General features: G+C 42.2%; 1 protein-coding gene across 1 annotated transcript in view; it reads left to right on the top strand.

Moving 5' to 3' along the window:
* Window positions 1-5,369: 5,369 nt before the first annotated feature.
* LOC138963426 (uncharacterized) overlaps window positions 5,370-16,318 on the top strand; it is a 14,648-nt gene continuing 3,699 nt past the window's right edge. The window contains exons 1-5 of the mRNA XM_070335384.1: window positions 5,370-5,527; window positions 8,384-8,521; window positions 10,224-10,477; window positions 10,905-11,068; window positions 13,788-13,978. Of these exons, the coding sequence (XP_070191485.1) occupies window positions 8,395-8,521; window positions 10,224-10,477; window positions 10,905-11,068; window positions 13,788-13,978 (736 nt within the window). The 5' untranslated portion in view covers window positions 5,370-5,527; window positions 8,384-8,394. The remainder of the gene's footprint in view (window positions 5,528-8,383; window positions 8,522-10,223; window positions 10,478-10,904; window positions 11,069-13,787; window positions 13,979-16,318) is intronic.

Here is a 16,318-nt window from a genome sequence, read left to right as displayed (position 1 = left end):
TCGATGGAGACTATTTAGATCAGTTTGGAAGTTGATCCTGATAGGTTGACTAAATATTTTATTATCGTGCTTTGATTATTAAGCAAGCCTTACACTTCATACAGAAAACAACTGTTTTTTTCGCACGCAATCTCATCCTGATTGTGAATGTGTCAAACTTCCCTCTGCAAAGGCACAACAAATTTCAACTTCAACCAAAAACATTTAAGACATTTTATAGACAGGCCATCAAGACCCGGTGCTGAACCAGTATTAAGTTGCTTCAGAGATGCTGTTGCTTCGTTTACAGTTACGAGACCTTCACATTCTTCCTTTTCCTCTCATCCTGAACGTGAGTCCAATACCGGACCTAACGCTTGGAAAACCCCACAAAACTGACACGAAACAGGACGTGACAGAAAAGTATTCTGGTTCACACATGCATCGTGTTTGGTCGCAATCGATCGCAGAATCCTTGCTTGTAGTAATAGGGGAAGGTTGCCTAATATGGACCCCTCAAGTTTTTGTTTTATGCTGATAACTTGCTGGTTTTCTTGCAAAGAAGTTTCATTGTGTGTTTGGTAGTCCTTCTCTCTTTAGTTAACCGTTAGAGCGAATAAGCTTTGATAGACATTGTGCTTGCCCTTGAGTAGCTGTAAGATTTTGTGATGGCTTATATAAATTCTGGAGGATGTAATTTTGGTGCTATAAAGAACCGACGCGCTCACAAAACAAAACGAACACTAGAATTGAAACATCAATTAAAGTTTATTGTGAATATGTCGATGTCATAGTAATTCGGAATCAGCTCATAATATCAATATATAAAAGGCTAAACATAAATCTATGGAGAGGCTAAGTAACCTATATAGGAGCGTGGCGGAAAAACTAATCTAAGTTTAGAAAGCGAATTAAAGCTAAAATGTGAAGTAGAAAGAACTAGCTTAGTGAGAGTGCAGAACAGTAGAGTGTGAAGCGTGGAGCATGGAGCGAGAAGCGCGGAGCGGTGAGCGAGAAGCGCGGAGCGGTGAGCGAGAAGCGCGGAGCGGTGGAAACTGATAGAAAAGAAAAAACTAAACTTAGAATTCGAAACATCAAACTAAACATCAAAGGTGTCCTAAAAACATAAACATCAAAGGTGTCCTAAAAACATAAACATCAAAGGTGTCCTAAAAACATAAACATCAAAGATGGACGACAAAATGGCGGCCGAAACAAGATGGCGGCAAATCAATAAAAAATCATCAAGACAAAAATATGTTAGAAAAACCCTACATAGAATAAACGTAGGACACAGAAACGGAAAGAAGACAAAGAAACGGACAGAAGACACAGAGACGGAAAGAAGACAAAGAAACGGACAGAAGACACAGAGACGGAAAAGACACAGAAACGGACAGAAGACAAAGAAACGGACAGAAGACACAGAAACGGACAGAAGACACAGAAACGGACAGAAGACAAAGAAACGGACAGAAAGTCATAACAAACAAAGATTCAAAACGAAAATTACACGAATTCGGTAAATAAAAGAAACATAGTCAGAAATGGATACTCGCCTTTGACAGCATCAATAATCTAAAACAGACTCAAGGCGAGCAACTGAACCTGAACTACAAAATAACTTAAAACAAAACTGGAGGCTGGCAGAAAACACTGGGCCCCGGAACAGAGCAAAAAAATCTATCTATCCTAAAACATCTTGTTCCGTGAACGGCTTCCCAGTAAGTGACGACGAATACAGGCTATCCACCACAGAGGTGAACTAAAAATTACTGCGCGTTACTACAATATTACTGTTGCAAAACATGCGTCCCGTGCTCTCCGGGGAAAAACTCCATAGGCTGTCCAGCGTGAGCCATACAGGCACATGAAATTAATATCAGAAAAACGCCGGCCACACTACCTTGTTTATAAATTAGTTCGTTACAATATTTAACGTCATTAAAACAAAACAAAGTTCGTACCAGGACGCTCATACTTAAAAAAGAAAACTAGAGGATAAAGAGCGAGCTAGACCCGCACGCGAACCTACAGAGGTGGCTGCAAAATGGGAACAAATAGGGACAAAAGTGAAATAAGATAATAAAAGTGAAAGAACAAAAAGTAAAGCCACCACCACGGAAAGTCGCATGCGAGTCAAGCTAGAAGCAAGACTAAAAAACACAAGCAAAACAAAAAGAATCTAAATACACAGAAGGCTCCTTAGCAGGGGCATTCACAGACATTCAGCAAAAATTAAACACAGAAACATTCACAACTGGTCCATATTATAAGAGCCTGGGCGCCTACAATGGACCAGCGAAGAGGCCTTCACGAATCACTGTGAAACGACCCCTATACTTCACAATAACATGATACAACTTAGTGTGCAAGTCAGACATATTCAAACATGCTTTAGATTTATCTGTTTCGTTTGACGAGAACGTTATTTGAAGCACAACAGAAAACTAAATAAAGTTATCAAAAACAGAGAGAAAATAAAGGAATATATCAATTAACTTCCACGAAAAGAAGAGTTTTTGCTACCTTTTTTGACATTTTTCAGTAAGCTTCTTAATAGCCAAATTTAAGCTTTTATTTTCTTCTATTTGTGGAAGGTGGTCCATATTATGGGACATACACATACTTTGAGATGTTGCTTTTATTTTTTGTTTGCAGTAGAAACTCGGGGTCAACAGTGAACGAGCTCTTCTTGTACTAAAGCAATCAGGTCAAAGTACTACAACGTATAACTGAAAGGAAAAAAAAACTGTCCTGTAAAAATGACGTTAAATGAACGGTGTCAGAAAAAGAGAGATAAAAGAAATCCTCAAATTCCTGAGGATACAGGCACCCCATGAAAGCAGCCACGAACACACACTTTGCAAAAATATGAATTGAAAACCTACATGTCGTACTTTCTTTTTTTTCTGGCTTTATTGAATGCTTCAGGCAGTGACTTTTCCCTGTCCAGTTTCCTCTTTCGTCTCTCTTACCCCTCTCTTACCCACTCCCAGACCCACCTTCCCCTCCCCGGCCTCTCCCTTTACCCAGCCCGGACAGCACAAACTTCTAATCTGCAAGGCAGAGTACACATTTTCTAAAAGGAAGACTACTCCTCTTCAATTATATTCAGAGATCTTCCAGCTGTCTCCACCATAAGCCAAGTGGTCGAGTTACCCCACTTCTGACCCGAATCACCCCCCTCCTGCTGGGTACACGTGCACTCAAGTTAACACCTCTGCTTTGACCTGCGTGCCAGGAGTCGGATGAGAGAGAGAGAGAGAGAGAGAGAGAGAGAGAGAGAGAGAGAGAGAGAGAGAGAGAGAGAGAGAGAGAGAGAGAGACACACACACACATAGACATAGACATACATGGAAAGACAGAGGCGGAGAGACTCAGAGCAAAGAGTGTATCCCTACGGGCGTAGGGATACACTCTTTGCTCAGAGGGAGACACAGACAAAGACATACATACAGACAGAGAGACAGAGAAAGAGAGAGACAGAGACAGACAGACAGACAGGCAGACAGACAGATAGACAGAGAGTGACTCGAGACGGAGAAACAGATAAATGAACACCGGGTGAGAGACAATGACTCGAGAGAGAGAGAGAGAGAGAGAGAGAGAGAGAGAGAGAGAGAGAGAGAGAGAGAGAGAGAGAGAGAGAGAGAGAGAGAGAGAGAGAAAGAGAGAGAGAACTCAGAACTCAGAACTCAGAACTTTATCACATAAGGATAAAAGTTTTAGGCTTAGCCTAATCTTCCAACCTGTCCTTGATTATACAGAGAATAATTGTAAACGAAAGCAAAGACTGCGCACATACACACACACACACATCCACACCCACGTATATACACACACATGCACACATAAACTCACACACACACACACACACACACACACACACACACACACACACACATGCACACACACACACATGCACACACACATGCACACACACATGCACACACACATGCACACACACACACACACACACACACACACACATATACACACACACATGCTCGCGCGCGCGAGCGTGCGCTCGCATATCTACACACAAGCACATGCTATCATTTCATACCTAAAAGGAACAGTATCTAATCAAAGTATTAAACTAGTAAAACATCAAAATAATGGTCGAGTATAAACATAAAAACAAAACACTTAAGAGCATTGCATACATTATCCGAGTACACAATGGAAACTAGACATCAGGGGCAGTTTATAGTGTGCTCAAATGTGAGTGCAACTGCCTTTTAAAGGCCTTTAATGATGCGGATCGTTTGATTTCTATTGGCAAAGAATTCCACAGAGATGATCCTGAAAAAGCTAAGCTGGATTTATAAAGATCTATACGAGGAATTGGAGGAAGTAAATTTTGAGACCCATACCTCTTCGTCGCGTGTGTAAAATAGGATTGCACATAACTGGGCACATCACCATGAACTACTTTATACATAAAGACAGCCTTATTGTATGCAAGGTGGGTTTTTAGGGGAAGGAAATTAAGGATGTTTAACTTCATTTCTGTAGACATGTGCGATTCATACAGGATAAGTTTTGCAGCACGACGGTACAAAGAATTGAGTTTTAATAAGTGAACATCGCTGCAGCCATCCCACAATGTCGAAGCAAAATTAATATGAGGCATTATATGAGCATGAACGAACATTTTTAATGTTTCAGACTTCGCATAATGTTTGAGTTTTGACAACAAATACAAATTCCTTGATAACACTTTGCAGAGGTTGTTTATGTGTGTTTGCCATTTCATTTCTTCATCAACAGTTACACCAAGTATGCGGTGTTCTTTAACTTGCTGTATTTGAGTTGTACCTAAGGACAGTTGTAATTTAAGAGGACTTAGCTGATGCTTTTGTCTTGTGGTAATAACAATGCTTTTAGTTTTTTCTGGGTGCAGTATCATGGCATTTGATGTGCACCATTTCGCAACTTCGTCCAAAGTGACAAAGAGAGAGAGAGAGAGAGAGAGAGAGAGAGAGAGAGAGAGAGAGAGAGAGAGAGAGAGAGAGAGAGAGAGAGAGAGAGAGAGAGAGAGAGAGAGAGAGAGAGAGCGCATGGAATCTCGAGAGAGAGAAAAAGATTGAGAGAGAGACAGATACACACACAGACACGAAGGCAGAGCGAGGGAGAGACGGAGAGAGTTGCATGGAGTGTACGTGACAGACAGTGTGTGTTGCTATAAACAGACAGACGAGGTGCAGCTCATTTCGGAAACAGCGCAATTGCGGGACAACAGTGACATGATACTGTTTGAATTCCAAAAAAGCGCAGCACATTTCTGGAACAGCACAGATAACAAAGTTGGTTTCAACAACTGATTTCGTGAGAACGGTAACAAACGACTCATGTCACCTCTCCGAACGCATTGAACTTGATGTACGTTCTCTGTTAGCAATGATATGCGTCGCTTTACGAGAGACTATTATTTTAGTGTGCATGCGTATAAAAGGGGCCAGTTTTTGGTTCTCCAAGATACACTAGACAGGAGTGAACATCCTTCTTACCACTGCGGATCTTTGGACAGACATAAGGAAAGGTATGTACATAATTATGTATGAAGCTGGCTAAGTTCACACACACACACACACACACACACACACACACACACACACACACACACACACACACACACACCATACACAAAAACTGTGTAACGGTCTTGAAAAACTAAAGAACACGTACAATAACCACAGTGCACTCAGTTTTGCAGGAAATTATAACGTATCACTCTCTTTAAAGGCACAGTAAGCCTCCCGTAAACCCATTACAGATACGGTCAGGCTTTTACACACAGTACAAACACCCTTTCATTTAAACACTCACCGATTGAGAACATCCTAGGTGCCCTCCGTAAAGAGCGAACAATTTTCAAAGAATTTATTTTTGCGTGGTTTATCTTACCCCTGAGCCATCGTGAACCCGTGTGGTCCAGTTTCCTTTTTTCACAATGAAGTCGTCAGAAAGTCATTTGAATGCGACTCGATGTGCTTATTTACAATAGCACGTTTTTATGCACGAAACAAACGGCTGTGGTTCACAAGAACTCTAGCGATGGCTTTTGACTGTTGAGAGGAACGGCGATATGCATAAACCGTCGTCTGCTACGACCCTTGCGTGACCCTGCTTCCGGGCTTTTTTTTCTCAAACTTTCACAACTTCGAATTGTACTGATCTTGTCTTGATGAAAAAACAATTGGACCAATTTTCCATAATTTCAGAGGCCAGGATGTCATTTTTAAAAATAATTCCCATGATTTTAACCTGGGTATTCCATTTAATATCGCAATATTTCTCTTGGCAGTTTTTACGCGATCCCAACCACATTGCTTCCGTTTTACTTTTATTTAATTTTAAGCAAGATAGATTGGAGAAATCATCAATGATTTTCAAAACCGTTTCCATGTCGTTTTTATCTTGAAGTCAAACATGTCATCGGCGTACATGGCCAATTTCAAAATACGCGATGTTTGTTCTGCAAAACCTACATCTGGTAAGGCAAATCCTTTAATATTGGGGTGACTTCGGATTTTGATTGCTAATAATTCTACAGCAAGCACGAAGGCCAAAGGTGAGAGGGGACATCCCTGACGGATTCCGGAATTCACACTTATTTCTTCCGAAATCCAACCCATATAATTTATGCAGCTCGTGGTGTTTGTCATTAAAACTTTAATCCATTTCACAAATTTTTCGCCAAAACCAATTTTTTTAAAGGACCAGACCACATAGTCTTTTGAGATGGAATCGTAGGCTCGGGCGTTGTCAAGGGCAAGTAATACACCGGGTTGATTTCTTTCATTAGCGTAATTAATGACATCATCAATTAATCTAATCAAGTTACTTGCCTTTCTTCCTTTGATAAATCCTGTCTGATCTTCTGACACGAGGTCAGAAATAACACCAGATAAGCGCTGCGATAAACATTTTGCCAGCATTTTATACAAGATACAAGATACAAGATATTTATTCACCAATTTTGCATTGTATTGGTTACAGATATAGGTCTCCAATTCTTAAAGGCACGGTAAGCCTCCCGTAAACCATCACAGAGCTCCCCGAGCGTCTATAGTACAAGCATACTTCTATTTGAACGCTCACCGAACGGGAACATCCTGGCTGCTTTCTGTCGAGCGTGAGAAATTTTCAAAGAATTTATTTTCGTAGACTTGGGCCTCTCCAACAATGGCGCCTCGTTTTTGCGCTAGACCTAACTTTTAAAATCTAAATAATAAATTGACAGCTTGTTACACAAACATTCTTTAATCATAAAAGAATTCTTTTTTCATCAAGACAAAATCAGTACAATTCGAAGTTGTGAAAGTTTGAAAAAAGAAAAGCCCGGAAGCAGGGTCACGCAAGGGTCGTAGCAGACGACTGTTTATGCATAGGGCCGCGCCTATCGCCGTTCCTCTCAACAGTCAAAAGCCATCGCTGGAGTTCTTGTGAACCACAGCCGTGTGTGTCGTGCATAAAAACGTGCTATTGTAAATAAGCTCACATCGAGTCGCAGTCAAATGACTAACTGACGACTACATTGTGAAAAAGGGAAACTGGATCACACGGGTTCACGATGGCTCAGGGGTAAGATAAACCACGCGAAAATAAATTCTTTGAAAATTGTTCGCTCTTTACGGAGGGCCCCTAGGATGTTCTCAATCGGTGAGTGTTTAGATGAAAGGGTGTTTGTACTGTGTGTAAAAGCCTGACCGTATCTGTGATGGTTTACGGGAGGCTTACTGTGCCTTTAAGGCTATCTCTCGGCAAATCTTTACCCTTATGAATCAACGTGATAACTGCTCTTTTCTGAGTATCTGACAATTCACCGACTCTAAATGCATTTGGAAGGGAATTAACCACCATAATTTTTACTTTAGGCCAAATTTTTTTTCATGAAACTTGTAGTCAATCCGTCTAAACCTGGTGACGAACCATTTTTTTAATAAATACAGCGCCCTGCCGATTTCTAACACGGTAAAATCAGTTTCCAAAACATATTTTTGTTCGTCATTTAACTGAGGAATATTTAAATTAAGAACTTTACTTTCAGCATCCTCTTCAACAAAATTCCCATTTTTATCAAACACGTTATTGTAAAATCTCACTTGCTCCTGTAAAATTCCTTTTTGCGTCGTTATCTGAGAGCCATTTTCATCAATTAATCTGTCCATAAATTTTAAATTAGCTTTTACTTTTTCCATATTTGTATTCTTTTCACCCTCTTCGATATATTTTTCACGGGATCGAATTTGAGCACTCTTTGCCTTTTGAACATCATATATATATATGATAATATGATATGATAATCGTTATTTCTGTATTCATAAGGAATCATGATGTCGCGCTGCCCTTTCTTGGCCCGGCCCCTTACACAATGTGTAATCTTTTTTTTCAGATTTCAAAAGTATGATGTGGCGCGGACTGTCGTTCTTGGCTGTGCTCTTGGTCATCATTCCGCCTGGCCTCCACGCCAACGCGACACAGGTTCGGGAAATCCTTGACAAGCTGGTGACTGCAATCCTGGAAAACCAGGGTAAGCGTTTAAAAAGGAGTACCATTTCATGCGGACAAAGATGTGTTTGATTTTTGTGTGACCCTGCTTCCGGGCTTTTCTTTTTTCAAACTTTCACAACTTCGAATTGTACTGATCTTGTCTTGATGAAAAAAGAATTCTTTTATGATTTAAGAATGTTTGTGTAACAAGCTGCAGGGCCGGACCAAGTTCGTTTGATGGGGGGGGGGGGGGGGGGTTCCAACTGAAGGCAGGGGTCGAGGAGCCGCCCAGGCCCCGGCGGGGTGCAGGGGCAACGCCCCGCTGGGGGGTCTGGGGGGCAAAGCCTCCCAGAAGCCGAGAAAAGTTTGCATTTGTGAGGTCATTTTTTGGTCTTTCCTTGCAACTGGGAATCAAAATTACACATTTTCAACAGTAACAAAATACTTCATATATTCATTTACCATAGTGGTTTAGTGGAATAATCCCAAAGACATATATATGCCTAGTAAATAAGTCTGACAGGACTCTTTACTTTGAATACTTAAATTCAAGCTAACAAGCAATGATTACAACATCTGGAATACAAAGGAGAAGTGGTATGAGAGATGTATGGTGAACAATGACACCATACTTCAGTGAGGCAACTGCCAAATGGATGGTGAATGATATTCCTCTACCTAGTGCACTTGTTTACCAATGGAAATGCTACATGGTAAGGATTGAGGAAAATAATATTGTAGTTTAAAAAAAAAAGTATAATCACTTACCCAGGTATTTCCTTTTGAGTCGTTCATTCCACCATTCATCACACAATCACTGATTCAGCAGGTGATGTGGATGAAGTTGCATGTGGGTCCTGTACATGGTTGCAAAGGCATCGACAACCCTCCAATGTCAATTGGGATGTGTCGATGCATTCGCATCAGTGCGAGTCCATTCAGTCTGCTCTCACCCATGGTGGACCTCAAGTAGGTCTTGAGTGTCCTCAGACGGCTGATAGAACGCTAACATTCTGACGTAGTGATGGGCAAGGTACAGACCAGCTGCAGTAGTTTCCAAAACATCGGTTCCCCGATAGCGCAGATGATATCTTGTTGCAATCGGTTCTCTGATACTATTAATGCTAGACTAGTGATAGTGTAAGCGTGTGACTTGACACTTGTGGCCTATGATGATAGACTTATAACGGGGAGGGCAGGCCGTTGTCGACTTGATGTTGTTCATAATTTGAAATAGTTTTAGAAGACCAAATAAACTGAGGGAGTTGGGGGAAGAGCTTAAAAAGTCCACTTTTTTTTCTTTCTGAGAGGTACTTTGGATGGCCAGGGGGGGGGGAGGGGGGGGGGAGGGGGGGGAGGGGGGGGGGGTCCGGAACCCAGGAACCCCCCCCCCCCCCAGATCCGGCCCTGAGCTGTCAGTTTATTATTTAGAATTTAAAAGTCAGGTCTAGCGCCAAAACGCACCGTCCGATTGTCTGTTCAGACAATCCGCAAAATTAATTCTTTGAAAACTGCTCGTTCTTTACATAGGGCACCTATAGGATGTTCTCAAGCGGTTAGTGTTTAAACGAAAGGGCGTTTGTACTGTGTGTAAAAGCCTGACAGTATCTGTGATGGTTTACGGGAGGGGTACTGTGCCTTTAACTGCGAAACAAGCTCTTGTGACCCAATCTCAATTTAACACTAAGAATACCGACAGTTACTTCCATTTGTGTTCTGTTTTCTATTTCTGTATTTTAAAGAAACGTGCAGCCAATCATGCGCGGACAACTTAATCAAACTGGACAACGGCTACTTCCTGGCGTTTCGCATCACACCTGGCATCCAGTCTTCAGCTTATGAAAAGTTCATGGCGGACGGAAACAGTGACGACACGGACTGCCTGGTGTTCCAGAACGTTCCAGAAGGCTGCAAGACGACGGACGGACGCCTCTCGTGTGACCGCCATTACCGCAGCAGGATACTTGACCTGTGGGACAGACTCCCCATTGCTAGGGTATGTTGTGGGCAATGGCTGGAATGGCTGAGACTTTTTAAGAGTTTATGTCAAAGTACTGACCGGCGAGGCAAACGGTTGATTAAGTACACGTTATTGGTTGGAATATCAAACTTGTTTTTCATAGTTAAGACACAGTTAAAAGTTAGATCGTTATTTTTTTGAGTTGTTTTAGAAGAAGGCTGCTGTGGGCAAAACTCCCTATTTTCGGTAAGCTCTGTACACAGATAAAAGAACACTACCCTTGAACCGTTGACAATGAATGATGTAAATCATGAAAGGAAAACTCGACTTTCACTCAATGCTGACCAAAAACAACAACAAGCAACTCAAATGCCGGAGCGAGTTGCCGGAACTGTGGCTGAAGCTTCCTCAATTTATTTTCAGAAAGATATATGTAACTGCATGTCTGCATGTTATTTTGTAGGTTCGCGTTGGCGTTTACAAGGACAATGTGGAACAGCGTTTCTTTGAGTTCAACGGCAACAGTTCGAACTTCGACAACTGGTTCAGCCAAAGCAGGTTGATCAATAATTCTTACACCGACCTGTCTGCAACCCAGGCCACGCCAAACTTCTTTTCTATTGTAGGGTATGTATACAGTGTTGCCTTTATCTGAAACCTTTTTGACATCGAACATGTTCGTTTCTGATTGGCTGTTCCACTGCATCACATGTTTGCTGAATGATGGACCGTGTTACCATCTTGCTTGCTTACAAGCTGGTGATTGCTGGCCAGTTCTTGCAGTTTCTCATGACGCCTTTCTTTATGGATCTTTGCAATGACAAACAGACTAATATTTATGATGCAGATAATGTATTGATCTCAAAATGTTAGATACAGATAAAGATGCGCATAGCTTTCTGTCAAGCGTCAAATTTGCTGTCAAGCGTTTTGCTAGGTAGTCTCTTTGAACTTTTTAGACAATTTCATTGTCTGTATCATACATTTGTGTCTGTCTGTCCACTCAAAAGACCTCTGGGTCGAAGTAAACACGCCGTGTTTTGTCATCAATGAAACGTTCTAGTAATCTACAATTCTTGTCTTTTGATTCTTCATTTACTTTGACAAGCGTGCGATATATATCTGCTTTTTTTCCCGTACTACGTATAGCCGTAATGAGCGTCAAGAAGGGTTAATTTTCTTTACATTCTGGGTGTGCCTTGGATACTTCTGAACTAATAAGTAATATTAATATTTTGCATTAATATAAGGTCTTCTTGGCCAGTGGCATTTCACTTCTTGGGAGATCTAATATCAATCAATCTATATATATATACGACTAGTGTCTGTGTGTGTGTGTGTCTGTGTGTCTGTGTGTCTGTGTGTCTGTGCGCGATGCGCGGCCAAGGTTCTCGATGGATCTGTTTCAAATTTGGTGATCATATTCAGGTACACCCTGGACACAACCTGGTCGATGAGATATTTCAACACGTGCTCTCAGCGCGCTGCGCGGAACCGATTTTGGTTCCACCTCAGCTATTTTGGTTCCACCTCAGCTTACCCGGGCCCCCATACCGACACACCATAGCCGCTACACCACATCACAACGCCAAAGTTCTCGGTGGTTCTTTTTCAAATTTGGACACCGTATTCAGCTACACCCCGGACACAATATCATCGATGAGATATTTCAACACGTGCTCTCAGCGCGCAGCGCTAAACTCATGTTCGTTTTTGTGTTCATTTCACCATTATAAGTAACTCTTCCTTATCTTCTCCAGTGTTTGGCGTTTATCTCCCTTCCTTCGTGTGGCTTTCCCGTTCAGTTGTAAGTTACTATTTATTTTTAGAATGTCACTGCGCTGTCCAGAACGCTTCCCTTGCACCCGTAAGTTGTTCTTACTGTCAAAGTGAAAAGGTCGAATCAATTTATAGCCACGCGAAAAATACACTCTCACCTATCTCTATATATTTATAGATACAGATATGCATATATATATACGGCTTCTCTGTGTGTGTGTGTGTTTGTGTGTGTGTGTAGGCAAAAACCTATGTATTATAGAGTTCTGTTTGTGATGGGGTCTAGCGGCTTTTGTCTGTCTGCATGTTCTGGCATGTGAGAAGCCACAGCAGATAATATAGGGCTAAGAAATAAGCTCTAAAATTCTCAATCCCGTTTGACAGGACTTCGCCTTTCAAAGGTGATTGTGGTGAACCGCCACGCTGTCTGTCTCTGTCGCGCCGTTCACCCCAAATTCCCGTTTCTGAGAGTGACTATTTTTAGAATGTCACTGCGCTGTCCAGAACGCTTCCCTTGCACCCGTAAGTTGTTCTTACTGTCAAAGTGAAAAGGTCGAATCAATTTATAGCCACGCGAAAAATACACTCTCACCTATCTCTATATATTTATAGATACAGATATGCATATATATATACGGCTTCTCTGTGTGTGTGTGTGTTTGTGTGTGTGTGTAGGCAAAAACCTATGTATTATAGAGTTCTGTTTGTGATGGGGTCTAGCGGCTTTTGTCTGTCTGTATGTTCTGGCATTTGAGAAGCCACAGCAGATAATATAGGGCTAAGAAATAAGCTCTAAAATTCTCAATCCCGTTTGACAGGACTTCGCCTGCAGAGGTGATTGTGATGAACCGCCACGCTGTCTGTCTCTGTCTCGCGATTCACCCCGGCGAAGCCGGGTATTCCTCTAGTCAATCAATATGAGGCTTATATCGCGCGTATTCCGTGGGTACAGTTCTAAGCGCAGGGATTTTTTAATTTTTAAAAATTTTTTTATGCAATTTATATCGCGCACATATTCAAGGCGCAGGGATTTATTTATGTCGTGTGAGATGGATTTTTTACACAATATACATCACGCATTCACATCGGCAAGCAGATCGCAGCCATTTCGGCGCATATCCTACTTTTCACGGCCTATTATTCCAAGTCACACGGGTATTTTTGTCTGTCTGTCCACTCAAAAGACCTCTGGGTCGAAGTAAACACGCCGGACAACAAGTACGTTCTGTGGTGTCCCTTTTGCACGGGCTTTGTATTCAACGCTCGTGTGTGTGTGTGTGTGTGTGTGTGTGTGTGTGTGTGTGTGTGTGTGTGTGTGTGTGTGTGTGTGAGAGAGTGTGTGTGGTGTGTGGTGTGGTGTGGTGTGGTGTGGTGTGGTGTGTGGGTGTGTGTGTGGTGGGTGTGTGTGTGTGTGTGTGTGTTAGCATCTGTGCGTGAGTTTGTGTGTTTGCTAATGTGCGTGCGTGGGTGCGTGTATGCCTGAGTGAGGACATGGGGGGGGGGGGAGGGAGGGGGGGTCATAAATGCATGTGCACTCATGTGGTTTTGTGTGTGACATTGTGTTAAGGGATCAGGCGTTCGGAAGACCTTTCTTTATCAACAACAACTATGGCGGTTGTGATAACGATGCTGGCTGGCTTATGGTCAGTGATAAAGCAGATCCACCCTGCCCCTGGGAGAAGAGAAACACAACCAATTCCTATCCTGTTATCTTCTTCAGCAGCGCCAATGCCAAGTCCATCTATAGCATTACGAACGGTATGTTATATGTCCGTCTGTCTGTTATGTCCTAACGTTGTATATATATCTATATACTAGAGGAATACCCGGCTTCGCCGGGGTGAATCGCGAGACAGAGACAGACAGCGTGGCGGTTCATCACAATCACCTCTGCAGGCGAAGTCCTGTCAAACGGGATTGAGAATTTTAGAGCTTATTTCTTAGCCCTATATTATCTGCTGTGGCTTCTCAAATGCCAGAACATACAGACAGACAAAAGCCGCTAGACCCCATCACAAACAGAACTCTATAATACATAGGTTTTTGCCTACACACACACACACACACACACACACACAGAGAAGCCGTATATATATATGCATATCTGTATCTATAAATATATAGAGATAGGTGAGAGTGTATTTTTCGCGTGGCTATAAATTGATTCGACCTTTTCACTTTGACAGTAAGAACAACTTACGGGTGCAAGGGAAGCGTTCTGGACAGCGCAGTGACATTCTAAAAATAGTCACTCTCAGAAACGGGAATTTGGGGTGAACGGCGCGACAGAGACAGACAGCGTGGCGGTTTACCACAATCAACTTTGAAAGGCGAAGTCCTGTCAAACGGGATTGAGAATTTTAGAGCTTATTTCTTAGCCCTATATTATCTACTGTGGCTTCTCACATGCCAGAACATACAGACAGTTAAAATTAATATTAAAAGTCCTACGGTTTTGAGCCATTAAGGACTTGAGTGTTTGTCCGCTTTCAAAAAGAGGAAAGAAAGAAACAAAAAATAAGGAGAGGAGGGCAGGGGGTGGGGTTGAGTTGATAATGCTCTGTGGAATTTGTTAAAATGAAAAGTAGTTAAGATGTTTCTTGGTAAGAATTATAAGTCTGTATTCTATATCTTGAATAACGGGCTTGTAATATTATTTTTTTTTATTTCAAATCGAGTTAAAAAGTGGAACCTTTCAGGATCACCAATAAAACCAAATAGATGAGCAAGTAAGAGGAACACGAACAATAAATCTCAAAACTTTTTACAAATAAAAGGATTAAGATGTAAGCCACGAAGGCCGTGGTAATAAAAACAATATGTACAGTTTGGCGACTAGTGGGCCTTGGGTGAGGATATGTTGTCTAGAAGGTAGTCGCTGGAATCAGGAGGGATGGCGGGAGCCACTCAACCTCAAACTGAAACACGCTGATGTGATAATCTGGGCTTAGTTATACCCACAGCCCCATGTCCGAGTCCCTGACCAGTCGGCACAGCAGCAAGCTGTGTGACCAGCCTAGAGAACTGCTACTGCGCAGATAATCCTGGGGACTCAGACCATGGAGCTGCATATGGTCATATAAGGTTTTAAAGGTAATTCTATTTGTAGCGCATGGAGCGAAAATGTGTTGAAATGAATAGGGTTCTCCACAATGGCAGGACTTGTTAAAGATATGGAAGCGGCAGACAAAAGCCGCTAGACCCCATCACAAACAGAACTCTATAATACATAGGTTTTTGCCTACACACACACACAAACACACACACACACAGAGAAGCCGTATATATATATGCATATCTGTATCTATAAATATATAGAGATAGGTGAGAGTGTATTTTTCGCGTGGCTATAAATTGATTCGACCTTTTCACTTTGACAGTAAGAACAACTTACGGGTGCAAGGGAAGCGTTCTGGACAGCGCAGTGACATTCTAAAAATAAATAGTAACTTACAACTGAACGGGAAAGCCACACGAAGGAAGGGAGATAAACGCCAAACACTGGAGAAGATAAGGAAGAGTTACTTATAATGGTGAAATGAACACAAAAACGAACATGAGTTTAGCGCTGCGCGCTGAGAGCACGTGTTGAAATATCTCATCGATGATATTGTGTCCGGGGTGTAGCTGAATACGGTGTCCAAATTTGAAAAAGAACCACCGAGAACTTTGGCGTTGTGATGTGGTGTAGCGGCTATGGTGTGTCGGTATGGGGGCCCGGGTAAGCTGAGGTGGAACCAAAATAGCTGAGGTGGAACCAAAATCGGTTCCGCGCTGCGCGCTGAGAGCACGTGTTGAAATATCTCATCGACCAGGTTGTGTCCAGGGTGTACCTGAATATGATCACCAAATTTGAAACAGATCCATCGAGAACCTTGGCCGCGCATCGCGCACAGACACACAGACACACAGACACACAGACACACACACACACAGACACTAGTCGTATATATATATAGATATATACGACTAGTGTCTGTGTGTCTGTGTGTGTGTGTGTGTGTGTGTGTGTGTGTGTGTGTGTGTGTGTGTGTGTGTGTGTGTGTGGAGGAAACACCTGTGGATTGTAGAGTTCTGTTTGTGATGGGGTCTGGCGGC

Source organism: Littorina saxatilis, linkage group LG1 (genome assembly GCF_037325665.1).
Source record: "Littorina saxatilis isolate snail1 linkage group LG1, US_GU_Lsax_2.0, whole genome shotgun sequence".
NCBI lineage: Eukaryota > Metazoa > Mollusca > Gastropoda > Littorinimorpha > Littorinidae > Littorina > Littorina saxatilis.
Note: the sequence above shows the minus strand (reverse complement) of the source record. Positions and strands in the feature narration are given on the sequence as shown.